The 26,203-nt window shown below is 51.5% G+C and overlaps 1 protein-coding gene across 1 annotated transcript in view; it reads right to left on the reverse strand.

The window, feature by feature from the left end:
* Positions 1 to 929: 929 nt before the first annotated feature.
* ASAP3 (ArfGAP with SH3 domain, ankyrin repeat and PH domain 3) overlaps positions 930 to 26,203 on the reverse strand; it is a 49,995-nt gene continuing 24,721 nt past the window's right edge. The window contains 24 exon segments of the mRNA XM_036349393.1: positions 930 to 2,268; positions 5,328 to 5,375; positions 5,377 to 5,419; positions 6,167 to 6,377; positions 7,213 to 7,408; positions 7,526 to 7,633; positions 7,724 to 7,791; positions 8,784 to 8,899; positions 9,061 to 9,146; positions 10,054 to 10,231; positions 10,456 to 10,550; positions 10,745 to 10,878; positions 10,964 to 11,154; positions 11,260 to 11,308; positions 12,371 to 12,458; positions 12,770 to 12,839; positions 14,375 to 14,484; positions 14,603 to 14,689; positions 14,867 to 14,942; positions 15,408 to 15,493; positions 15,707 to 15,818; positions 16,067 to 16,225; positions 23,060 to 23,109; positions 24,186 to 24,260. Of these exon segments, the coding sequence (XP_036205286.1) occupies positions 2,194 to 2,268; positions 5,328 to 5,375; positions 5,377 to 5,419; positions 6,167 to 6,377; positions 7,213 to 7,408; positions 7,526 to 7,633; positions 7,724 to 7,791; positions 8,784 to 8,899; positions 9,061 to 9,146; positions 10,054 to 10,231; positions 10,456 to 10,550; positions 10,745 to 10,878; positions 10,964 to 11,154; positions 11,260 to 11,308; positions 12,371 to 12,458; positions 12,770 to 12,839; positions 14,375 to 14,484; positions 14,603 to 14,689; positions 14,867 to 14,942; positions 15,408 to 15,493; positions 15,707 to 15,818; positions 16,067 to 16,225; positions 23,060 to 23,109; positions 24,186 to 24,260 (2,511 nt within the window). The 3' untranslated portion in view covers positions 930 to 2,193.

Here is a 26,203-nt window from a genome sequence, read left to right on the forward strand (position 1 = left end):
ATATATATATTTTAAAAAAAGTCAAGACTCTTACATCATCAGGGCTCAGAAGACCCTTAGAAAATGAGTCCAACCCCTTCATTGTACTGATGGGAAGACTGAGGCCCAGGGAGGCCCAGGTTCAACTGTTTCAGACACTCTTGGTACCCAACATATTCTCTCTGCCTACCTGTCCTCCCCGGAGGTTGCCTGCAGGCAATTCCTGGACAAACTCTGACATCTTCCCACTTCTCCCTGACTGAGGGCTTGGGGCAGACTGGAAGAGCTTGGGAATGAACACCTCCAGTAAGGACCTGCCCAACCAATAAGAGACCAGAGTTTGTGGTAAAAACACTGATTTCTTCACTCAGTGGGACAACTTGAAGGCGTGTTCTAATCTATATGGTCTCAAAGGTTCCCCAATAAGGTAACCTAGATACAGTGATAGCACTTTGGTAACACACCCTTTTTGCTTCTTGACCTTCTTTCTGTTTCACTTCCTGGGATCACCTCACAAGTAAACTACTTGCCCACAAATACCTGTCTCAGGGGCAACCAAATGGAGACAAGAACGGGGCAGAGCTAAACTGCAGGTGTCCTCACTCCTGGTCCAGTGGTCTTTCCTCCACACCAGGGTTTGTCAATCGTGGCACGGTTAACACTTTGGACTGGGTAAGTCATTGCTGTGAGGGGATGACCTGTGTATTGTAGCATGTTTAGCAGCATCCCTGACCCCTAGCCACTAGGTGCCAGTAGCACCATCCCACTGGGAGCAATACAAAAATCTCTGCATCCCCAAATGTCTCTTGGGGCAAAATTGCCCCTGGTTGCAAACCACTGCTCTGCACCAGGCTGTCTCCCTTACGGGGCCCAGAGAAAGAATTTCAAATCCTAAGATTTCTTCTCCTTCCCTATTGATCTTCAGATCACATAAACAAAACCACCAGGGGTTTACTAAAAAAGAAATTTTTTTTTTATTACAGATAAGTGAAAGAACAATTCAGAGATGAAGTCAGAGATGAACAAAACCAGACACTGGGGGCTCAGCAGATGGCTTTGTTCCTGTGGGTCACAGAGCAGCCAGGTCCCCAGGGCATACAGCCCAGCCTCCAGGCCAGGCTGCTGTGTTGGCCACTGGCACCCTCTGGCCTCCCGTTTGGCCTGGCTCATCAGCGACTCTAAAGCTGAGGTGTTAGAGACTGGTGATGGCTTAGGTGTTTGCTCACATGGGGCTGAAAGTCAGGATGGAATTTCTGGCACTGGGGAGCAGAAATGTCAAGTCTCTGCCCTCCTGTTTCATTTCTCTCTCTCTCCTTTCTCCTTTTGTGACCCTTTCCTTCCCTGAGACGGGAAGGCTCCTGAGTTGACCAAGAGAAAGAGGAGAGAAGTGAGGACTCACCATCTAGGGCCATCCCTTTCTTCCCTGCTAAGTCAAGGAGAGGGGGCAGTCTGCTTCTTGACTGGGGATGTAGTAGAGGTCCCCCAGAAGGCTGTGCTATCCCTCAAAGGGAGTGATAATCAGGCTACTTAACTGAAAGTACGGCATGGACATTGACCAACCAGAATGGATGGGCTGTAGGCAACTGCCAAGTCACACATGGTCAGTGGTCAGTCTGCCCCTCGAGCCAGAACATCTGCCCTGGCCCATTCCCAAGCTCAACCCTTGGGACCAGCTTCCCAGCAAGGGACCACATCTGCAGGACCCTTGTCTTAGTCACGTGGCATCTGTAGTACCTAGTACAGGTCTGGACATAGAGCCAGAACTCAGCGAAGAAACACTAATGAATGGATGAGGAGATGGTCCCTAGTCTGGCAGAATCCCTGGTCTGGAGAATGATGAAGGCAGTCTGGTCCTACTCTTGTGGAACCTCAGGCTGACGGAAGAAACAGTCCTGGTCTGATGAGGGAGTGAGGGTTCTGCAGCTGAAGCAGCTGGGAGCACTCAGATCCAGCCACAGGGCTCCCTCAACCTGGGGAGCAATGAGATAGAGGGGAAAGAACCACCACCAGCCCTAACATGGAAGGGCCCAGCATCCTTGGCAGGGGCATGGGCCCATGGAGGGATGAAGGCCAGCCACAGGGTCACAGTGACAGAGACAGCACGACCCAAGGAAGTGAACACCTCAGCTCCTTAGTCTTGTGGCCTCAAGTCCTAGCTCTGAACATTGGGGTCCAGCATGAGGGTGGTTCAGGCATGCACGGGCCAGCAAGGAGCTAGTCTTGCAAAAGCAGCACAGAACTTGCTGGGAGAACCCCAGTTCTTGAGCCTTCTCCTTCAGTGAAGCCAACCTGGGGAGAGAAGGATGAAAATTGACATTTTTAAAGCACTTAATAAGACACTAGGAGAACCAAGATGGCGGCATAGGTTAACGCCAGAGTTTGCTGCCTTGAACAACTACTTCAAAAGTGAAACTAAAAAACGGAACGGACATCACCCAGAACCACAGGAACGCTGGCTGAGTGGAAGTCCTACAACTAGGAGGAAAGAGAAACGCATATGGACACTCAGAGGAGGCACAGGGCTGAAGTCAAATTCTGAGATGCAGAGTGCGCGGAGCGGGCTGGCGGCGGAGGGCGTGGTTGGCGTTTTCAATCGGGAGGGAGTCGCAGACTCTGAGCTCCAGATACAGGCGAGTCTTTAGGGACCCAGACTCAAACGGGAGAAGCGGGACTGTCTGGCTTCGGTCAGAGCGGGTGCAACTTTCTCTCCGAGCTTTGCAGCGGGTGCTGGGACTCAGAGAGGCAGAGTCCCTGGGGACAGGACTGAGAGCCGCCATAACTGCTCTCTCCGGCCCACCCTGTTGATCCTGTGCGACCCGCCCCACCCAAGCCCTGCACACAGGCATTTGCCGCATAGCCTCAGGCAAAGGCTAGATTAGCACCTCCCTAGAGGACAGAAGTTCTCTCACTGCAGACACAGCTGATTCTCATAGCCACTTGGCCTGGAGGTCAAACCCTCCCTGGTATTAGCTACAACAATCAAGGTTTAACTATAAGACTGCTGGATGTGAGGGCGATCTGGCTGCGACATCTGTCACCCCATTGATCGCCAGGGTTGATTCGGCTGATCTGGCTGGCTAGGCGGGTGTCCCCCTCCTCCCTCACCGATCCATGTGCGTCCCTCCCGAAGCTGCGCGCTCGGTCGAAGAGGACGACCTTCCCCCCCGAGGAGAGGACTGGTCTTCGGTCAAGGGTATACGAGTAGCTGCGCTCCCCTGCTAGAACCTCCAAACAAGCTCTCAAGACTGCGAACAAAGACCACTAGGGGGTGCACCAAGGAAGCATAACAAAATGCGGAGACAAAGAAACAGGACAAAATTGTCAATGGAAGATATAGAGTTCAGAACCACACTTTTAAGGTCTCTCAAGAACTGTTTAGAAGCCGCCGATAAACTTAATGAGATCTACAAGAAAACTAATGAGACCCTCGATGTTATATTGGGGAACCAACTAGAAATTAAGCATACATGGACTGAAATAACGAATATTATACAGACTCCCGACAGCAGACCAGAGGAGCGCAAGAATCAAGTCAATGATTTGAAATGCGAGGAAGCAAAAAACACCCAACCGGAAAAGCAAAATGAAAAAAGAATCCAAAAATGCGAGGATAGTGTAAGGAGCCTCTGGGACAGCTTCAAGCGTACCAACATCAGAATTATAGGGGTGCCAGAAGATGAGAGAGAGCAAGATATTGAAAACCTATTTGAAGAAATAATGACAGAAAACTTCCCCCACCTGGTGAAAGAAATGGACTTACAGGTCCAAGAAGCTCGGAGAACCCCAAACAAAAGGAATCCAAAGAGGACCACACCAAGACACATCATAATTAAAATGCCAAGAGCAAAAGATAAAGAGAGAATCTTAAAAACAGCAAGAGAAAGAAACTCAGTTACCTACAAGGGAATACCCATACGACTGTCAGCTGATTTCTCAACAGAAACTTTGCAGGCCAGAAGGGAGTGGCAAGAAATATTCAAAGTGATGAATACCAAGAACCTACAACCAAGATTACTTTATCCAGCAAAGCTATCATTCAGAATTGAAGGTCAGATAAAGAGCTTCACAGATAAGGAAAAGCTAAAGGAGTTCATCACCACCAAACCAGGATTATATGAAATGCTGAAAGGTATCCTTTAAGAAGAGGAAGAGGAAGAAAAAGGTAAAGATACAAATTATGAACAACAAATATGCATCTATCAACAAGTGAATCTAAGAATCAAGTGAATAAATAATCTGATGAACAGAATGAACTGGTGATTATAATAGAATCAGGGACATAGAAAGGGAATGGACTGACTATTCTTGGGGGGGAAAAGGGTGTGGGAGATGCGGGAAGAGACTGGACAAAAATCATGCACCTATGGATGAGGACAGTGGGTGGGGAGTGAGGGCGGAGGGTGGGGCGGGAACTGGGAGGAGGGGAGTTATGGGGGGGAAAAAAGAGGAACAAATGTAATAATCTGAACAATAAAGATTTAATTAAAAAAAAATAAAGCACTTATTATATGCCAGCTGTTTATCTCACTCAGTTTCACAAACGTCTTATGGGGATGACATTATATCATAATATGGGGGTAGATGAAAGTATCCCCATTTTACAGACGATGAAACTGAGGCTTGAAGAAGTGAAGCCACTTGCCCAAGTCTCCTCACTCTAAAGCTGGGGCTCTTATCATCTGTGCTTCAACAACAGGCGTCAGCGCCAGGCTGAGGGATGGGTACCTGGTTGTGGACACAGATTGGTATCTGGCGCCTGGCTTTGGTGGACTGAGGATGACAATTCCCCAGAGAGACCCAGCTCCTGTCCCTGCCTTCCTCCACCCCCCACACAGAAACAACACCATCCCCGAGGACTTCCCAGGGGAACAAGGAAGAGAGGAGGCTTCCTTCCCAAAGCTACTGGCCCTGTCCTAGGCCACTCCCAGGTTCCGCAACTAAATATATGCACATCCCCTATGCCTGGGAGCCGCCAGTCTCAGCAGATTCCAGGAGACTCCTGCACAAGGGGAGAGTCAGGCAACCCGAGGACTGGTGCGCAGGCACCCTAATCCTGCAACTGCAGGGGAGCAACCAGCCTGGCTGACACAGCTGTGCTCATCCTCTCCCGGGAGCAGCCGGAGCTTGGGCCTCGTCACCTCTGCCATCCCTCAAGGCCTGGGTTCCCCCAGCCTCACCCATCCTGGGCTGGAGTGGGGAAGGTGGAGCACCAGGACAGGGAATGGCCAAACTGTGTACCCCGATCCTGGGGAGAGGTGTCCCACCCCAATACACCCACTCTTGACCAACTCTGCCCCCCAGGTACTCTGCCATCTCCCCTCCAACCACAGTCCTGAGCTCCTACCTACCAGCATGTTCCTTCTGGGTGGAGGCCGCATGGCTGAGGGACAGTCTTCCAGGTTCTGGTGCCCCCCGCCGGTAGGAACGAGTGCTCTCGGAGCTGGAAAGCAGGGAGAGGCCAATGTGACCCCCATGCCCAGAGAGCCCCCCAGAGCAGAGAGAAAGGGCTCAGGTGTGGAGTGAGGCTGGGGCTTAGAGTCCACGAGGCCCCTGGCCTCCAGAGAGCTCTGGCGATTTCCCTGTCTATTCCCCACACTCCGAACTGGAAGAGTTTGTAAGGAAGAGAGGACTGGATCCTGGGTTGAAGGCAGGGACAGAGCGAATGCCCCACAGACAGCCTCCAGAACAAGCCACACAGGTTCCCACCTTCTCCACTCCAGCTTCAGCAGTCTGCATCCCAGATTTTTTTTTTTTAAATATATTTTTATTGATTTCAGAGAAGAAGGAAGAGGGAGAGATAGAAACATCAATGATGAGAGAGAATCATTGATTGGCTGCCTCCTGCACGCCGCCCACTGGGGATCAAGCCCACAACCCAGGGCATGTGCCCTTGACTGGAATCAAACCTAGGACCCTTCAGTCCACAGGCCTATGCTCTATCCACTGAGCCAAACCGGCTAGGACTGCGCCCCAGATTTTTAATCAACATCCCAGGAGCAGGTGTGTAAAGGGGAGAGCGGTCCAATCACCCTCCATTTAAGCTCTAGCACTTCTGTGTTAGTCATGGGCCTCAGAGCTGGAAGGTATCCCAGTCTTCAGGCAGACACAGTGCAGAGATGGGGAAATAAATGGATGCTCAGAGAGGTCAGGACACTTGTCTGGGTTGCACAGCTGGGCTCTCACCAACCTGAATCTGACGGGGGCTGTGGTTCCAGATGTCAGGCTGGGTCGGGAGGTGCCTGGGGGCTCACAGAGACCCTCTTCAGAGCTGGGTGGCGTTTGGTTGGTACCCCCAAGTTCCACTGGACTTGTAAGGCTAGAGGAGGAGGACGTTGGACTGTTCTGGCTCTCGGGGGCCCCAGGGGGCTCTGAGCTCAGGCTGGGGACTCCGGGATGATCTGGAATCAGAAGTGATAAAGCCTGCATTTATCTCTTATTCTGCTCAATTTCAAAGTAGTCTTTGGCCTCTAGGATCTCCCATTCCTCACCCCCCATCTGTCTCTATAGCACTGTCCCTCAACTCTCCCCCATCATACGGCAGTCTTCTTCACCACAGCATTCATTCACAACAGCCAGGGCTGGCTTTGCTTCTGCTTACACCTTCTCCTCGGTCTGGGCTTTCCTGCTCATCCCTCAGGCTCAGCTCAGAGGCCATCCCCACCAGGAAGCCTTCCTAAGCCACCCTCCAGTCCCAACAGGACGTGCTCTCTCCCTCCCTGAACTCCCAGAACAAGCCTGTCCATTCATTCAACAAATAGTTCTTGAGAACAGCCAGGCACTGTGCCAGGTGCTGGAGAAATAGTCAGCAAAACACTCAAAGTCCCTGTCCTTCGGGATTTACATTCCATAGCACATTGTGCCTTATATTATAAGGGACTGCATTTGTTTTTATCTCCCCCACTGGACTGTGTCTCAGTAGCCCCAAAGGCCTCAAGACATAGTAGATGCTCAATAAATGCGTCTTTCTGTTTTCATTTAAGTGAAACATTGACAGATTTGGAATAAAACAGGCCTGGGTTTGAATACCACACAAGGGACTTAGCTGTGGGGTCTTGGGTAGTTTACTGAACATCTCTGTTCCTGTACTTATAAGGGGGAGATGATAACCCCAACCTGTCAGATGACAGTGAGGATGATATGGACTAACATATGTACTGTAAGCTCAGTGCCCCTGCACACAGTAGGCCCTCAATGAATGGCACAATGAGCATTTTTCTGGGCAGCCAACCATACCTCCACTGGTATGTCCTGCACGGCCTTGGACCATGGTCCGAGAAGGGTTTTTGACCGGTAAGGGTGGGGGGCAATCCTCACTCTGGCTCTGAGGGGCAGCTGATCCCAGGTTGGTGATGGTCTCATAGGTCTTGTTGCTGATGTCCATCCTCCCACTGGCCCAGTGGACCTGGGCCGGGGGCTTCAGAGGACAGTGCTGCTGGGACAGAAGTGTTGGAGGGAGTACAGCCTGGTTTCTCCAGTTCACCCTGCCCCTCCCCACACGAGGTCCAATCTGGTTCTAACGGTCTGAGAGGCAGGGGCTAGGACTCACCTTCTCTTCCTCATCCTCCTCGCTGTCAGAGCCGGGCTCTGTGGAGACTCCCCAGGAGTAGTGCACGTGCAGAGGGAAGGCCAGGGTCCCAGCCTTGGCCTGTTCCAGCTGCCAAAACAAAGCCTTGGCAGTTCAGAGGGTCTGGGCTCAGAGGAGAGAGAGGAAGGGTCAGGGTACCCCTCCTTCCCTAGACCTTACCAGCTCCTCACACTCCTTGTGTTGCTTCTTCCTGGCTATGTCCAGAGCTGTTTCTCCTTCCTCATTCACTGTGAGGGGTCAAGTCAGGAGTTTTAGTCAGGGTCAAAGTCGCCTGATAGCTTAGAGCAGTGGTTCTCAACCTTGGCTGCACGTTAGAATCACCTGGGAATCTTTTTAAAATCCTGATTTCTGGGCCTCAGCCTCTGGAAGTTCTGTTTCTTTGTTACTAGTGTTGTGGCCCCACCCCATAACAAAGAAACAGAATTTCCGGCGGATGAGGCCCAGAAATCAGGATTTAAAAAAGATTCCCAGGTGATTCTAATGTGCAGCCAAGGTTGAGAACCACTGGTTTAGTGGTTAAGATGGGCCACTGGAATCAAATTGTCTGAGTTTGAATCCTGGCTCTGCTACCTCCTGGCTGAGTGACCTTGGGCCTTAATTTTCTCATCTATAAAATGAGTATGATACTTACAACTACCTGACCAGGTGTTGTGAAAATTAAATGAGTTAATATGTGTGGAGCACTTGGCACATTGCCAGGCACATGTCAAGCAGTAAATGGTGGCCATTAGAATCACTATAATTCAGGTGCAACTCATTATTTGTTTGGTTAGGTACTTTCAGAAACAATACAGTGGGGCCTTGACTTAAGAGTGTCCCCGACTAACGAATTTTTTGAGATACCAGCTGTCTTTCCTCCGATTTTTTGCATTGAGTTGACAGAGTAATTTGAGTTAACGAGCTCCTTAACGAGCTCGGTCTCGGAACGAATTAAACTCTTAAGTCAAGGCCCCACTGTATTTTATTTTACCTTCTTAGCAGGCCTACTAGGTCCGTGGTATTATTCCCATTTTACAGATGAGGAAACTGAGGCTCAAGAACTGAATGGACAAACCCCACAGTCACACAGATGGTCAGAGGCAAGCCAGGATTAGGACCCAAGTTGGACGGTGAAGTCCATGCTCATAGCCAGTGCTCTCTGTCTGGGAAAAAGGCAGGGGGTCCCACATGAGGGGGAGTCACGGGTGGGAGTCTGATGGAGGAGGTGTTTGAGCCCCACCTGGGCCAACCGAAGCTCTCCCTTTAAGCAGCAGCTTGAGGCAGTCAGGTTGGTTGTAGAGAGCAGCATAGTGCAGGGCACTGTTCCCATCAGCAGCCTTGGCATCCAGGTGACCGCTGGGGAGGTATGGTCAGGGAGAAGGAAGGGGAATAGATAGGTGAGGGGTCAATGTCAGGGGGAAAAAGAGGAAGAGGAAGAGGAGAGGAGGGAGGGGAGGGAGGAGAGCAAGGCCAGGGGCAGTGTGAGGCCATGGACAGACAGGCAAGGAGGTTCTCACCCATTCTGAATGATGAAATCCACCAGGGGCAGGGAGGCCTGGTTGGCGACTCTGACAGCCAAGTGCAGGGCGAGCTCTCCAGGTGCCTAAATACACATCCACTCCTCTGAGTTTCCCCGGTTCACCTGCCCCCACCCCAATATCACCCCCTTGAATTCCTGCTGTCCCCTGACACCTCCAGATATGAGGCTGCCAGAACCCTTGAGAGATGAGCCTGAACGGGCAACATGTTTGAGAGGAGGGTGACATCTCTTCCTTCAGGGGCTCTGGCTCCTCTTGCCACCAATAGCAGACGTTTCCCTAACTTGGTTCTTGGCCCTGGGCTCCTCTCTTTGTTCCTCTCACTGCCACCAGGACCTCGGCGAACCTCATGTTTCCGCTGTCACTCAGGGGCTGTTCCAGGTGCTTACCTCCCCGTCACATGGCGCTTTCCTGCCCGCTGGACAGCCTACAGAGGCATCAGGCCGCTCAAAGATATGCCACCCAATTTTTGATGTTCAGCAACTCCTGTTGATTTAATCTTTCAAATGTCTCTGCTATTCTCCCCCCGACTCCCCGTTCATATGATGTTTGTTATTGGAAATGCCATACAGCGGCCTTCCCTGCTCTAATATGACCCGCCTTTATCCATTTCCAAAGGTACTCAAGAAAAATAGAGATACTAACAATTTACTGCACACATGCTAGTATTATGCAGTAGGCCCTTTACTCACACGACAATTCTCATTTCAACGTGGGTGCTATCATTTTCTCATCTCTTTCTCAGAGAAGTTAAGCAACCCGCTCTGGACCACACAGCTAGGGAAAGACAGGGCCCGGATTCTGGCTCGGGTCTGCTTGACTGAACATGCGCTCTTTCCTTTTTACCTCTCTGATGGGTGAGGTTTGAGCAGATGTCAGAGGTGGGCAGAGGGGCGTGATAGCTGCTCCTGGAGGCCTGGGGCATATGTACGTGCGGGTGGGTTATAAGTGGTCCCTGGAGGGGGTTCTCACCTGCCCCTCAGGCCCTGGCAGCAGCTGCCCGAAGTCCTGCCCATTAGCGAAGGCCTCCAGCACAGAGAGGAGGTCCTGGTTGCAAATGGCCATCCAGAGCCTCTGAGGCTCGGGTGTGGACCGCCGGGCAAACCTGTGTTCCACATACTTGGCCACGATATAGTCCCTGCGGGCACTCCTGCCAAGGACAACCACATGCAGGACCTCAGTTAGCCCTTCCCACCCAGCTGACCCCTGGCGCCCTCCCACAGGAGACACAGATCTCCGAGAACCTGTCCTGGACTCTCCCAGACCTGAGGCTCCCCTCTCCCCAGACTTCCCGTCCAAGATCTTTCTGAGACCTGGGGAGCTGGGGAAGCGGAATCCCCAGCCAGGATGCCCTCCATCTGAGGGTCCCCTTACATGTCACTGTCAGCTGACGGTTTAGGGCCGCCATGTGAGGGCAGCTGGGCTTCCATGACTTCATTGAAGCGCGTGTTCCCGATGTTCAAGGCCAGCTGGAGTCACAGGAAAGTAAGACGGGGTGGTTAGGATGGCGCCCCCTGGAGGACTGAGCCCTCAGAGGCCCAGCCCTGACTGTCACCTTCCCCTCCTCCCCCTCCAGGCACCCCCCTCCCCTCCCCAAGCTCTGGCTGAGCCACTGTGCCCAAGCCCGCCTCTTGATCAAACCACGCCTGGAATCCACTCTCACCAACAACTCCGAGGGGCACAGCAGGTCCAAGGTGAGGGACTGGATGCGCGAGAAGCGCACGCCCAGCTCCCGGTGGACGCCCGAACACTGGATGCAGGTGAGCACGCCCAGGTTGGTGCTGAGCCACGTGGGGTCTGCGAAGGAGAGCAGCTCGTTCCTGGAGGTGCGGCCCCTCCCTCCACTCCCACCTCCCTCCTGGGGGTGGCCCCACCGCCGGACCTGCAGCCCCGCAGTCGCAGCACTGGCCGTTGCCGGGCCTGCTCTTCACTTCGGCGATGAGGAGCTTGGTGAGGTCCTGGAGCTCCCCGTCCAGCCCGGCGGCCCCCCAGGGCCCCGGGATGCCACCGGGCTCCCCCTGGAAGGCACTGCTCAAAGCTTCGTCCTTGCTGTTCTGCAGCACTGACACCCACCTGCGGAGAGTGCATGGGGGCGTGGGGATGACACCCCTGGCCTGGGGTCCTGCCCACCAGGCTCCCCTGCTCCCACCCCCAGGCTGGTCGTGGGGGAGCACTCACGCCTCACACTCATGTTCGTCCTCCGCCTGGAAGTGGTACGTCCTGTTGTCTGTTGGGAGAGGAGGTGTCTGGCCTTCCCTGGCCCCAGGGTGCCCTCACCCGAACCACTGGATCCAGACTGAGCTGTTGTCCCTGAGGCCAGGCTCTGCCAAGCTAGGAGTGGGCAAGTGATGGCAGTGGCCAGCAGAGGGGGCAGTTTCTCAGAAATCACCTCCAAAGTAGGATCCCAGCAAGGCTCTCAGTGGGCAGTTGGGGTTCCAGGTCAGGGGAGGTATTCGAGGGCACAGGCCCCCACACAGCTCAGAGGCAGTCTCCTCTGAACCCACTGCCACCACCCCACCTGCCCCTCGGCCCTCTATCTGGTCTCCCTGCTCTCCATCTCTTCTGCTCCCCACAGCCGGTACCAACTGCCAGATTGTTGTTGCCTAAGACTCTGCTCTAACCACACCACTCCCCTGACCCAAGGCCCCCCTTGGCTCCCTACTGCCAGGAAACAAGATCCAAACCTTTAAGAGGCATTCCTAGGCCTCATCTCCTACGACGCCTATGTGAACCCCACATTCTGGCTAAACTGGCCAGACCCACGCTCCTGTTTTTATGCTTTTCCTCATGCCAATCCTGTCCCCTGAAATGCCCTCCCCAAACTCTACCTCCTGTGTCCTTCAAGGCTAATGTCAAGTGCTGCCTCCTCCAAGCAGCCTTCCTGATTGCCCAGAGCAGGGCAGGCCTTCCTCTCTTTAATCTTTGACAATGCTATATCTGCTCCTCTCTTCTGGACACCCCCCCTCTTCTTACATTCTTGGGTCCCCAATCACACCCCTGCCAGAGAGGGCTCCCTAAGGATGAGACTAGGCTTTTCTCAGCCTACGCCTGCCCCAGGAAAGCCTGGCATCAAAGGCTCCAAAGTACTAATAATTCTAAAATCCACCCCTCCAAATCCACTCAAATATGCTTTACAGAGTGTCCAGGGCGTAGGGAGTCTTCTGCCTGCAGCAGTGGCTGTTTGACAAACATGTGGAACTGGGCACGGGCCCTGGCTCAGCCTCCTGGTGGCTGACAGGTCTCTTAGAGGAGCCTGCGGCAGTGTGGGGAAGGGGCCGGGACTACTCACGAGTCACCAGGTCAAAGCACTTTTTCTCCTCGGGGTTTGGCCTCACTTGGCACGTCAGCAGGGTCAGCTTCACTGGGGGCCGGTTTATCTGTGGGAAGTTGGGGGCGGAGGATGTACATGCTACCCTCTGGGTCTCCCAAACTCGTAGGCCCGTTTCTCAATCTGTTAAATGGGCATAATCCTGTTCCTGTTTATGTGTCCCCTCTCCCAGCACCTCCAGGTCGTGGAGTGTGGGCCAACACCAGGCTGGGAGCTTTGGGTCCCATCCTTCCCGCCAAAGGGCATGTCCAGGAACCTGGATCCAGGTCTCAGAGGGGAGGGTTTGGCACTTGTCTGCTCAGAACACCGAGGGGAGAAAGGACCCATGGTGTTCTGAGACCCCACCCCTCCCGGCCTCACCATGCTGTGTGAGATGGTCAGGCAGCCATACTTGACTCCACACTTCCTTTTCTGCCAGACTCTTCGAATTCTAGGATCCAGAGGATAGAGAGACAATGACCCAAGGCTCACACCTAAGTCCCCTGTAGCAGAAAAACAGAGTCCTGGACCAGGTTTCCTGAAGGAGGAGACGCAGTTCTGTCCATAAGAAGCTCCCGGTCTGATGGGGGAAGCAGCCGCACTCTCTGGGAATCCTTATTCTGAAGGGGGCACGTGACCATACTGAGCGCCTCTACTCTGACGGAGAAGACACAGTCCCAACCTTATGTGAGAGGAGGGACAGGCTCTTGACCGCAACAGGTGAATGATGGTTAAACACAAAGCAACATGAATATTGAGACGCTAAAAATACAATTAGCAAATCCATGCTCCAGAGCTACTTAACACTTCCGTAGATATTAATTGGTTTAACAGAGCTATTCTTTTCTGATAAAAACTGATTTGAGCCGAAACCGGTTTGGCTCAGTGGATAGAGCGTTGGCTTGCGGACTGGGGGGTCCCGGGTTCGATTCCGGTTAAGGGCGTGTGCCTGGGTTGCGGGCACATTCCCAGTGGGAGATGTGCAGGAGGCAGCTGATCGATGTTTCTGGCTCTCTATCCTTCTCCCTTCCTCTCTGTAAAATATCAATAAAATATATTAAAAAAAAAAAACTGATTTGAAAGTAGTAACAGGGCCCTGGCCAGTTTGGCTCAGTGGATAGAGTATCAGCCTGTGGACCAAAAGGTCCTGGGTTCAATTCCCATTAAGGGCATGTGCCTTGGTTGCAGGCTCCTCCCTGGCCCGGGCCCTGGTCAGGGCTCCTGCAGGAGGCAACCAATCAATGTGTTTCTTTCACATCGATGTTTCTGTCTTTCCCTCTCTCTTCCACTCTCTAAAAATCAATGGAAAAATATCCTTGGGTGAGGATTAACAAAAACAAACAAAAAATAAATAAATAAAGGTGGTTAAATGTTTAAAAAGAAAGAAAGTAGTAACATGAACACTTCCCATAAGGGCCTATGCATTTCCCAGACTGATTTTTTTACACCCAGGGAGGAAGGCACAGGCAACACTTCCATTTCCAGGCATATTCCGAATATTGCAGAGGTTAAGAGTGAGGGCATGGAGACTCTCTAGCCGTGGTTCTCAACCTTCTGGCCCTTTAAATACAGTTCCTCATGTTGTGACCCAACCATAAAATTATTTTCGTTGCTACTTCATAACTGTAATGTTGCTACTGTTATGACTCGTAATGTAAATATCTGATATGCAGGATGGTCTTAGGCGACCCCTGTGAAAGGGTCGTTCGACCACCAAAGGGGTCACGACCCACAGGTTGAGAACCACTGGTCTAGGGCATAAATGCTCAAACAGTGTTCGCTGCTGCTATGTTTCTTCGAGTTAAGACCAACCGTGGCTTTTAGAAGCTCACGTGCCCAGAACTGTGATGGTTTTGCATTGCCACAGTGGAGGGTCCAAGAACCCTCAAGTGATAAGAATAGTCCCCTTGGTCAGTAACTCCAACCATGACATTTACTGCCCGTGTGGCTTTGGTCAAGCTACTTAAAGTTCTCCAAGTCACTTACCCATCACTTTTCTTGTATAGAAAGCCCACCTTCTCCGTCCCAAATTGCTTGTTGCCTTGGTGCTGGTGGATGCTGTAGCCACCTCCTGAGTTCTTCCGGCTCATGTTCTCCTGCTCCCCAGACATGAAAGGAGACCTCAGGGCACTCTGAGAAGTCTTCCTCCCCCCCTCACCTCCCACAGGGTGTGCCTTGCGGGGAAAGCACTCCTGGGATGCATCAGGGGCTGACCTCTCTGTTCTCAAGCTGCAGCGTCCCTCGGAGGGAGTCCCGGAGCTGGGTCAGCTTCTGCAGCTCCTCCTCCTGGGCTTGGCGCAGCTATGGGAGAGGGCAAGACCCCCATCATCAGCCAGCAGATGTGCCCGGTGCAGAGCCCAGACCAGCGTAGCAGGGCAGGAGCCTCACTCTCTGGGCAGGGGGCAGCTCTTCCACACCCAGATTCTCCCAGAAGGACAGGGGGCTTGACCACATGCCAAAGCGTAAGGCCCAACTTACTGCATGTACCGAGGCTGCCAGCTTCTCGATGAAGGGGGACAGGCTCTGAGCAGCCTTCCAGCCATCTTGGAAAAAGCTAAGAGGTGCGAAGCCAAACAAGGGAGCAGAGAGAAATGAAAATGAGAGATGAAACACGAAGTATGGGAGAAGGTGCTCCAAGGATCACCGGGCAGTATAGTCTGATGGTCAAGAACAGGCCCTCTGGAGTTAGAATGTCTGGGTCCAGATCCCAGTTTACTAGCTGTGTGAGCTTAATAAATCTGAGCCTCCGTTTTCACATCTGTAAAATGGGGATAACAACAATACCTGCTCACAGGGGCGTGAGGGAATTAAGTGAGATCATGTGAGTCAAGTACTTAGGGCCTGACTCATGGAGAGTGCTCAATAAAGAAGAGCTGTGAAAACATTGCTAAGAAGGTACAGGCATACAGAGTCCTTGGGGGTCTGCCAGGCCCTGGGCCTGGGCCTGTTTCTCTGCTGCCTGACGGGTTAAGGGGCGAGAAACATGGGGCTAGGGTTGGGGACATGGGGAGAAACCTACTTGTGCTGGGCATGGAAGAACTTGATGAGGCTCTGCAGGAAGTCGGGGCCTTGCTTCATCTGGCTCTCCCCGGCTTTCAGCAGATACTGGGGGGCGGGGAGGGGAAGATGTGCCACGTGAGCAGAAGCTGAATCCTTGGGACAAGGGCCTGCAGTGCCCCTCTTGGCCGTGACTGAAGCTTGGTGACATCCCAAGGGCCATCTGACCAGGGCCCGAGCTGAGCCTGTGCCTGGGCCCTGGGAGGTGCAGGAGAGGCAGGCGGGAGGACACGTCCCACCCTCCCCCTCTGGAGCAGTTACCTCGCACATGTGCAGCTGGAAGATGCGCCGCTCCCTCTGTGTGTCCTGGGCCACCTCCCCGTGGCTTCCCCCTGCCACTCGGGCCCGGTCCCTCTCCTTCTCCAGCCTGGCCCTAGGCCCCAAGGAAAGAGAGGCCTGAACATCTCTTGGCCTCTTTCATGCTCCGCCATCCCTACATCCTCCTCTCTGCCACGGGCACCGGAGAGTGAGGGGCCCTCCTGTGTGCCATCAGTGCGGGAGGGCTGGGGGACGCGGTGAACAAGGTAGGTTCAGGGAACCCACTGGCTCTTGGGGGAGAAAGACATGAATCAAATCACAGCCGGGAGGAGAGCGGTGGGAGAGTAAAGTGGGGGACTCGACCTTTTCCGGCTGCCCAGGAATTGATGTTTGAGCTGGGATCTGAAGTCTGAGAAGTTGCTTTGGAGATATCTAGGGCTGGGTAGGAGGACCAGAGCATGTGACGGCCGGAGGCAGGAGGGATCAGGAGCCCAGATGGAGAGGGAGGTGGTTCCAGGTGAGCTAAAGAGGGGCCAGACCATGCAGAGCCTGATTCAGACCCTGTCAAGGTTCTTGGTCTTTTTCCCAAGAGCAATGGGAAGGACTTAAGGGTTTTTATTCAGGGAGGTGATGAGCTCAGATGAGGGCCAGGTGGGAATTGGGGTGACCACCGCTGACTTTGCTGGAAGGAATGTAGCACTCAGTGGGTTGGAGCTTCTGAGCCATGGAGCTTCCCATTTAAAGCTTAGAAAACCTTTGTTCTTTTCTTTGTAAGTGAAGACAGAAAGGGCTTCCCATCCCTGTAACTGAAAGTAACTTAACTGGGCCTTCTCCCTGTAGATCTTAATGGTTGTCTGTTCCCCACCCCACCCCCCCTTTGGGGATGGGGGGAACTGTGCGAAAATGCCACACCCATCAGACCACCCGCCCCCAGCCAGGAGAGTATTTCCATATCGGAGGCTGGGCACACGTGACCACGAAACCTGTATAAAGGAGACATCTCAAGTGGGTGCCAGCCCTGAGCAGAGAAGACAGCCATGGGCTGCATTATGAGCTGCATTATTTCCTTCGAGACTCAGTCTTCCCACCTGGAAAATGGGGACCCTTATCTGTACCCAGATGAGATCAAGTATGCAAAAGACTTAGTACATGGAAGACTATAGGCCCTTCTAGGCCTCAGTTTCCCATCTGTAAACCAAGGGAGCGATGGCCTGGACTGGTTCCTTCTGGCACTAAAGCTTCAGGCCTTACTGAGGTGAGACCTCTGGGACAGTGTTGAAATGCAGAATCTGTATGTGGAGCCATTTCTCAACCTCAGAACTGAAGACATTTTGACCATATAATTCTTTGTTGCGGGCTAGGGGGGTGGGGGGGTGGAGTCCTGTGGATGTAGGATGCTTAGCAGCATCCATGACCTCTCCCACTAGATGCCAATCTACCCAGTTGTAACACCCAGAAATGTCCCCTGGGGGTGAGGGAGGGGGTGCAAAATCACCCCTGGGCGAGAACCACTGCTCTAGAGTGGGGTTATGCAGGCTTTCGAATTTTTATTTACATTTTCTCACACGTGGTTATTTTTCATTCCAAGTGGGAGCTCGTGGCAGGGTGGTGGAGTTGGGGGCATAAGAGCTGGATCAGGGCACATGCTTCTTTTTGGATCTGAAGATGAGCAGTAGAGAGAGAGACACACACAGCTGGCCCTGCAGTGTGTTGGCAACGATGAGCCTGGAGCTTGCTAAGCAGGGCGGGAGACTGAGCGGGCAGAGCAGCTGGGAGAGGCGGGGACTCTCTCCAGTGTACACTGTTATTATATTTTTCAATAGTGAAAAATGAAAAGTAAGCTAAATGTCTATCAACAGGAAGTGGTTAAATCAATTATGCTCTGTCCCTATATAGGAATACTACGCAGCTCTTACAAAGGACGCGGAGGCTCTATATAGGGGGGCATGAAAGATGTCTGCTGCAGAGTAAATGGGCAGAAAGGAAGTCACCATATAGTTCAGTGGCTAGAAATGTGGATTCTGGATCGGAACGGCAGCTCCCTCACTTACTCAACCTTCATCAATCTTTCTAAGCTTCAGTTTCTCCATCTCAAAAATGCGACTAGCCTGGCCGATGTGGTTCAGTGGTTGAGCATTGACCCATGAACCAAGAGGTTCCTGGTTCGATTCCTGGTCAGGGCACATGCCTGGATTTTGGGCTTGATCCCCAGTGGGGGGTTTGCAGGAGGTACCTGATCGATGTCTCTCTCTCATCGATGTTTCCATCTCTCTGTCCCTCTCCCTTCCTCTCTCTCTAAAATCAATAAAAACATATATTTTTTTAAAATGAGACTAATACTGCCTAGTGCTCAGATGATGTGAGTACATGGGAAACGTTTAGTATAGTCCCTGGCATACAGTAAATCTTCAATAAATGGCAGGATTATGATGATGAGAATGATACTAATGACTAAATAAGAACTATTGGTGATAATCTTTAGATCATCTTTTTAGTATAGGCTACTTTTTTTAGTTATTTATTCAATATTCTAAATACAGGGTCTAGTGGAGATTAAAGGACAGAGTTAGTTAGCTTAGGATGAAGATAAGCTGTAAAGTATTATACACGACTTTGTGAATTACCATAGCTCTGCCCCTCCGCGTCAGCTCTGGTAATTTACAGAGGTTTACCCTACATAGTCTGACATAGTCGCCTAATATGACCTGAGACACCTCATACTAATAGCTGGGGAGTGCTTTTTATTCCACCACCCCCACCCATCCATAAAATAACAACTCCCAGGCCTTCCCCGTCCTCAAAGGATCACCAATGTTTACAAACATTTCAAATGTTAGGATGGTTCTTCTTTCCTTTGAATGGAGTGGCAGCAGAGGAGTAAAAAGAACTAGTGAGTGAAAAGTGCTGAATTGTGCCCTCGCCGGTTTGGCTCAGTGAACAGAGCATCAGTCCTGCGGATGATGCAGGCTAGATCCCCGGCCCTGGTTGGGGCTCTCTCACATCGATGTTTCTCTCTCTCTGTCTCTCCCCCTCCCTCCCACTCTCTAGACCAGTGGTTCTCAACCCTCCTAATGCCGCGACCCTTTAATACAGTTCCTCATGTTGTGGTGACCCCCAATTTCATTGTTACAAATTGAACATAATTAAAGCATAGTGATTAATCACAAAAACAATATGTAATTATATATGTGTTTTCCAATTAGTCTTAGGCGACCCCTGTGAAAGGGTCGTTCAACCCCCAAAGGGGTCGCGACCCACAGGTTGAGAACCGCTGCTCCAGAAGAAAGAAAAGTGCTGAATTGCTAGTTACTAGGAAGACTGAGGTAACTGGAGAAGGAGATGACAGCAATACCATTCAGGAAATGGGGAACAGGTTATGGGCGGGGGGCGGGGAGGTCATGGAGGAGGAAGATGGGGATCAAAACGGATCAAGCACCCACCAGCCTGCCCTTGAACCCCCTCTCCTGTGATGCCTGTTCCAACCACCCTTCCCTCCGCCTGAACAAAACCACGTCCTTTTCTGCCACCTCTGTGCTGATGATGGCTGTCACTCTGTGCTTCACTATTTACTGAGCCACCTCTCTCCTTGCTTATAAAACGTAGTGGGATCCACCAAGTTTTAATAACAGCACCTCTCCCTGCCAAGGGCAATGCATCTGATAACAGATGTAAAGGGTTCATCACATGTCTGGTGCAAAGGCAGCTCTTACGTAAGTATAACTACTAGCTGCTATTATCACTAATTATTATTTTTAAGCACTAAAGCAATCCCCCATTTTACAGATGAGGGGCCCGAGATGATAAGTCACAGTTAAGTGGTAGAGCAGGATTTGAACCCAGGTCTGTCTGGTGCTAGATTTGTTCCATCCCTCCTTCCTGCCTTCCCCCAGCTGGTGATGGTCACAGTGTCTTTTTTTTATTTTTAATATATTTTATTGATTTTTTTACAGAGAAGAAGGGAGAGGGATAGAGAGTTAGAAACATCGATGAGAGAGAAACATCAATCAGCTGCCTCCTGCACATCCTACTGGGGATGTGCCCAAAACCAAGGTACATGCCCTTGATTGGAATCGAACCTGGGACCCTTCAGTTCGCAGGCCAACGCTCTATTCACTGAGCCAAACCTGTTAAGGCCACAGTGTCTTTTTTGATAGATCATGGTCAGGGACTATTTTACAGATGATGAAGCTGAGACCCAGGCAAGGGAAGTGATTGCCCACGATCCCAAGCTGGCCAAGGGGATGCTAGGAGCAGAGCTCTGGGCTCCTGCCTCTCGGCGCCTTGCTGTGTTATTCTGGTCCTGGTTCTGGCTCAGAAAGATGGCCAAGAAATACCTGTTGAAATGCAGGGCCAGGTGCTTCATAGGCACTGCACTAATCTCATCCCCACGTCAACCCTGTAAGGTATCACTAGCCCCATTTTGCAGATGAGGAAACAGCCTAGACAAGTGGTTCTCAACCTTCCTAATGCCGAGACCCTTTAATACAGTTCCTCATGTTGTGGTGACCCCCAACCATAAAATTATTTTCGTTGCTACTTCATAACTGTAATTTTGCTACTGTTATGAATCATAATGTAAATATCTGATATGCAGGATGTATTTCCATTGTTACAAATTGAACATAATTAAAGCATAGTGATTAATCACAAAAACAATATGTAATTATATATGTGTTTTCCGATGGTCTTAGGCGACCCCTGTGAAAGGGTTGTTCGACCCCCAAAGGGGTCGTGACCCACAGGTTGAGAACCGCTGGCCTAGACAAATGTGGCCCCTGCACAGGACCTGGGATGCCTTTCTCAGCGGCCCCAGCTGGAGAGGGGAACCCTCCTCCTACATGAACAACCCAGGGGTGAGACTGCTGGTGGTACCACACAGATGCTATCAGGACCCTGGGCCCTTCCAGCTCTGCCAAGACTGGTTTGTAAGAAGGAGGTGGGCCCTAGCTATTTTGGCTCAATGGATAGAGCGTCAGCCTGAGGACTGAAGGGTCCTAGGTTTGATTCGGGTCAAGGGCGCATGCCTGGGTTGCGGGCTCGATCCCCAGTAGGGGGCATGCAGGAGGCAGCCAATCAATGGTCCTCTCACATCATTCTCTATCTCTCTTCCCTCTCCCTTCCTCTCTGAAATCTATAAAAATATATTATATATATATATATATATATAAAAGAATGAGATGGAATTACTCATCAATGGCTAGCTGTACCTGGAACACTCATAAAAAGAAATGTACCAGGGCAGCTCAGTGGTTGCATGTCAACCCAGAAACCAAAAGGTCACTGGTTCGATTCCTGGTCAGGGTACATACCCAGATTGCAGGCTCCATCTCCAGTGGGGGATGTGTAGGAGGCAGCCAATCGCTGATGTTTCTCTGTTATCAATGTTTCTACCTCTCTATCCCTGCCCCTTCCTCTCTCTAAAAATCAATAAAAACACACATATATATAAAGAAATATACACAGATACCTGTGCCAGGACATGTAGCTCAACCTATGTAACACGCATGTCCAAAGCCAGGAGACCACATAGCATGGCAGGAAGAACACTGGACTAAGAAGCTTTGGGTTCTAGACCAGGCCCTATTGACAACTCACTAAATAGTCATAGCCAAGCCCTTTCCCCCATCAATTACACAGAATCTTTTCTCTAAGTGTAACCTCATAGGCAAGCTCAATATATAAACCTGGTAAAAGCAGAGCTTCTTGGGGAAAGCCAACAGGGTAGGGTTTATTCTTCCCATTTGGTAGACAATGCCCTGAAAGGCTAAGGCCTAGTCAAGGCAGCTCAGGAAAAGCCATGTGACCCCCATCAAATTATAAAGAAAAACATAGCCTGTGTCCACACCTCTAATGAGAGCAGATGGCCACGCCCAAAATAGCTCCCACACATGTGACCACAGAATCTACGCCCACAGCTGGAGTGTAAATGGAGATGCTGGTGGAGGGAGCAGTCATGACCTTCATTCAGACTCAGGGAGGTCCCTCTCCAGGGCTCTGGGAGCTGGAACAATAAAGCTCCAGAACCTACTTCTTGGAATCGAACCTACAGAAATAATTATGGGTGGGAACAAAGATTTAGTTCCAAGGATGCCTCCCCAATGATAGGGGCGGATGAAATACATTGTGGATTATGCAGATGTTGGCACACCTTGCACCATTTAAGTGACGTTGTATAAGAATATGTAATGACGTAGAGAGATGCACTTTTAAGCGCGAAAAAGATTACAAAACAGTACGACTATTATCTCAGTTTTATAAAAATACTTCTTTATATATAGAAAATAGAAAGATGTTAATACTTCAGCCTTGGGAATTAAAGATTTTCCTCCTAGTTTTTGCTAGTTCTTCCTTCCCCCACTCTTTAAAAAAAATATCTATATCTATATCTATATCTATGTAGATATAGATATAGATATATAGATATAGATATAGATATAGATATAGATATAGATATAGATATAGATATAGACATATATTGATTTCAGAGTGGAAGGGAGAGGGACAGAGAGATAGAAACATCAATGATGAGAGAGAAGCATTGATCGGCTGCCTCCTGCATACCTCCTACTGGGGATCCAGTCTGCAACCCAGTCATGTGCCCTGACCGGGACTTGAACCATGACCTCCTAGTTCCTAGGTAGATGCTCAACCATGTAGGAACCAGATGATAAAATTACTGTGCTGCCGGCATGTTCCCTGACCTGGAATCAAACCATGACCTTCTGTCACCTTGGAGCTCCACTCTGCCTCGAGGCTCCTTTGGTCCCCATAATGCCTACATTGGTGGTGTACACAAGAGGCCAGGGTATGACATCAACTTCCTTCTCCTCTCTTCCAATTAAATGTTTATAGATACCACTTGGTATTGCAGAAAGAGGATCAAGGAACACGAACCCAAGATCTGCCTAGCTGTGTGGTCTTGGGAAAGTGACTTAACCTCTCTGAGTCTCCAGCTCCTTTTCTGCTCATTGGGATACTAACATCTCCCTCACAGGGCTGGGTGATTGTGAGGGTTAAATGATCGGCATATGGAGGTGTTCAGGAAGTGGTAGCTCCTCTCTGTCTCTGCACACCTGGCTCCACCGAGCAGCGGGGTCTCTAAGAGCAGCATTCTGAGGTCCCTTCACAATAGCTCCCCTTTGGCGGTCTGTGGTTCAACCCCCAGACTCCAGTGAGGCCTGCTCATAAACCACCCCCACCACAACCACCCCACTTCCCGTAACCGCCTCTAGAGAGCAAGATGTCTTGTGCTTTTGGGTGACATGTCCCGGCAGCGTTTAGGTTCTTCCCCAATCCAGCCTCCTGTTGCAACATAAGGTCACTTTCCTGGGCAAACCACTGGCCGCAGCCACTTACATTTTGGCTTCATAGTCCTTCCACGCCTTCTCCAGATGTTTTTTGGAATCCTGTGGTTTAAAAAGAACAATTTGCTCAAAGGGGCACCTGGGGTGTGGAATCAACAGTACACTTTGCTGCCTTCAGGGGAACCCTGTACTTTTGTGCTCCTCTATGCTGTTCAAGCCATACTCCAACCAGCCCCTGCCCCCATAGCCCTAACTGTAAAGCTGCCCCCAACCCCCAGTAGAAACTGACCCTATCCCTCAGGGCTGAGCCCCTTCTCCCACACGACCTCTTCCCACAGTTCCCAAGAATCAATTGGGTTTGGTGGGCCCAGGCCAGGGCTGTGGGGAGATTTGGGGGGGCCTGCACCCAAATGATAGAGATCACCATGAGAATAAAGATGGGGAGGATGGAGGTCAGACCCCTCCCCCCACAACTTTACCCCACCATTCTCTCCTGCCTGGTGTAGATCATCCTGATATTCAGTAGAGGACAGAAGCACTGAGAAGCTAAAAAACGTCCCCTATGGTCTCCTACCCAAGGTCACACAGCAAACCAGTGCAGCCTGGCTGGTCCCTGGCCTAGTTTGCCGGGGCCCAGCTGCTCACACCCTCAGAGCAGCCCTGGCTTCCGGTGCCCCAGTCAGCCAGGTGAAAAGCTGCCTGTCTGGTTTGGGTGGTTCCCAATCTGGAGTCTAGCCTGGGGCAAGGAGGGAAGCCTCTGTGGGGAGGACAGCTCCTGCCCTGGACCTTCCAGGGCTGCCTTTCCAGGGAGATTATTGTCTCCGTCTCGAGGGAGTCCGGGTCCCACACTGGCCCCTCCGCTGACTGGCTGTGTGAACTGTAAGCAGGTTGCCTGGGCCTGTTTTCCTCAACGGCAAAATGGGGATGAGAGGACCCACCTCCTAAGGCTGTAAGAATTCCATGAGCTATTGCACATAGGGCCCTGGCAGACAGTAGGCCGGCCATCCCGGGCTAACCCCAGAGCCAGGTGCTCCTGTCCCCCAAGGATCCGCAATATGGAGTCAGTACTTCTACTGTGACCACCTTGCTTGGCCTCCCCCGTGGTCCCCTGCTCACCCCTGTCTTGCAGTATCTCACCACCTCTGGGTACCCTTCCTCCCCTCCACATGGAAACTCACCTGTCGCCCATCCCTTAGCTGCCCCTTCAACAGACTGTCCAGCGGGAAAGAGACAATGTTGTTCAGGTTCTGAACCTGGAAAGAGCAGAGACCTTGGGTGACCATCTGCCCAGCCCCAAGGGGCTTGAGTACAGGGAAGCATCATGAGGCAAAGGACATCGCTGGGGGTCAAGGAAGCAGGGGAGAGAAAGATGCAAAGATGGGAAGGTAGAAGGGGGTGGTGCAGTCGGCTTCCCATAAAAGCTGCAGCCCTTAAAGGCGGCCTCAGCACCTCACTGTCCCAGGGACATCCACGATCAGTCCCATCTCTGTCCTCTTGCCAGGAGCACCCTCCCTCCCCTCTCTGACTCTCTGAAATCCTCCTGTCGTGCCCAGGGGCTCAGGTGGATTGAGTGACTCACCCAGGGTCACACACCTAGTGAGCAGCAGAGCAGGGATTGGAGGCCTCAGTCTAAGCCCCAGTCTCCCCTGTGGTCACATGGGGAGAAGAGAGGAGTCAGAGCTGACCAGAGAGTACCCCATCTTCGGGCCACAGTGGTTGGATCAGGAACAGGCACGTGACCCAAGCCAGCCAATCAGATCCCTTCTGGGACTTTTCTGCCATGGGAGAAAGCCTAAAGAAAGATGCAATCTTTCTCCCAATAAGATATGACACTGAACAGAGACAGGAGAAACTATCAAAGAGAAAGGAGGAGCCTAAAGCCAGCAGCACTCCTGGACTTTCCGTTACAGGGGCCAGTGAATTCCCCTTTTAAAAATTAACCTCGTTTGGGTTGAGTTTCTGTTATTTGGCAACCTCAATGGCCTGTCTAATATTTCAGCCCACCTTTCAAGGTACAGCCCAGGCCCCCCTCCTCCAGGAAGTCTTCCTGACCACTCCTGCCTGTGGCCTATGCTGACCTCTCCTTTTCGGAACCATGGCAGCACTACTCAGACCAACCTGCTGGATCCTTGAGTCTGTGCCACGCTGGTGATACTTGGTATCAGCCCTCGTCAGTTCCTGTCTCTCCCACTAGACTGTGGCTCTCTGAGGCAGAGCCCGACTCTCTCCTTTGTTACCAACCCCTGGTACAATGCCTACCACAGGGTAGACCCTCAGCACACATCAGCTTGAGTGACAGAAGGCAAAGAGAGGTAGAGACAGAGGAGGTCACTAATTCAGCTCAGCTCAAACACAGAAAGGCCTCTGTGTGCAGGCCAGTGTGCGAGGCCATGCTGCACAGAGAGATATAATGACAGATGGCAATATTAGGTAACACTTACTGAGCCCTTATTCGTGTGATCCCCATTACAACTCTGTGGGGCGGGTGCCATCACTATCCCGGTTTTACGGAGCAGGGACCTGGGGCTCAGGCCGACTGAGTGACTCACCCAGGGTCACACCCCTAGTGAGCAGCAGAGCAGGGATTCGAGGCCCAGTCTAAGTCCGAGATCCAGGTACTTAACCACTAAGTCAGTGATGGCGAACCTTCTGAGCTCGGCGTGTCAGCATGTTGAAAAACCCTAACTTAACGCTGGTGCCGTGTCACATATAGGAATGTTTTGATATTTGCAACCATAGTAAAACAAAGACTTATATTTTTGATATTTATTTTATGTATTTAAATGCCATTTAACAAAGAAAAATCAACCAAAAAAATGAGTTCGTGTGTCACCTCTGACACGCGTGTCATAGGTTCGCCATCACTGCACCGAGTGCTTCTTGGAGGTGTGACCCTGCAAGCCCTGGAAGGCACTGGTGGGACTCCAGCCACTAGAGCCGGTCCAAGGAAGCCTGGAGGGCGAGGGGCTTTCCTGGGAGGGGGCAGGGCCAGGCTTGTGGTCAGACGCGGGAGCCAGACAGCCCGGGTTCAAATCCAGCTACTTGACCTCAGGCAATTGCTTAACTCATGTCTTACTTTCCTGGCCTGTGAACTGGGGACCAGAGTACAACCAACCCCACCAAGCTGTGCTCCAGGATTAAGAAGTTAACACTGAGAATCAGGCCTCCACAGGGAAGAGCTTGTGCCTCGGGCGGC

This window comes from Myotis myotis, unplaced genomic scaffold (genome assembly GCF_014108235.1).
Source record: "Myotis myotis isolate mMyoMyo1 unplaced genomic scaffold, mMyoMyo1.p scaffold_m19_p_2, whole genome shotgun sequence".
NCBI lineage: Eukaryota > Metazoa > Chordata > Mammalia > Chiroptera > Vespertilionidae > Myotis > Myotis myotis.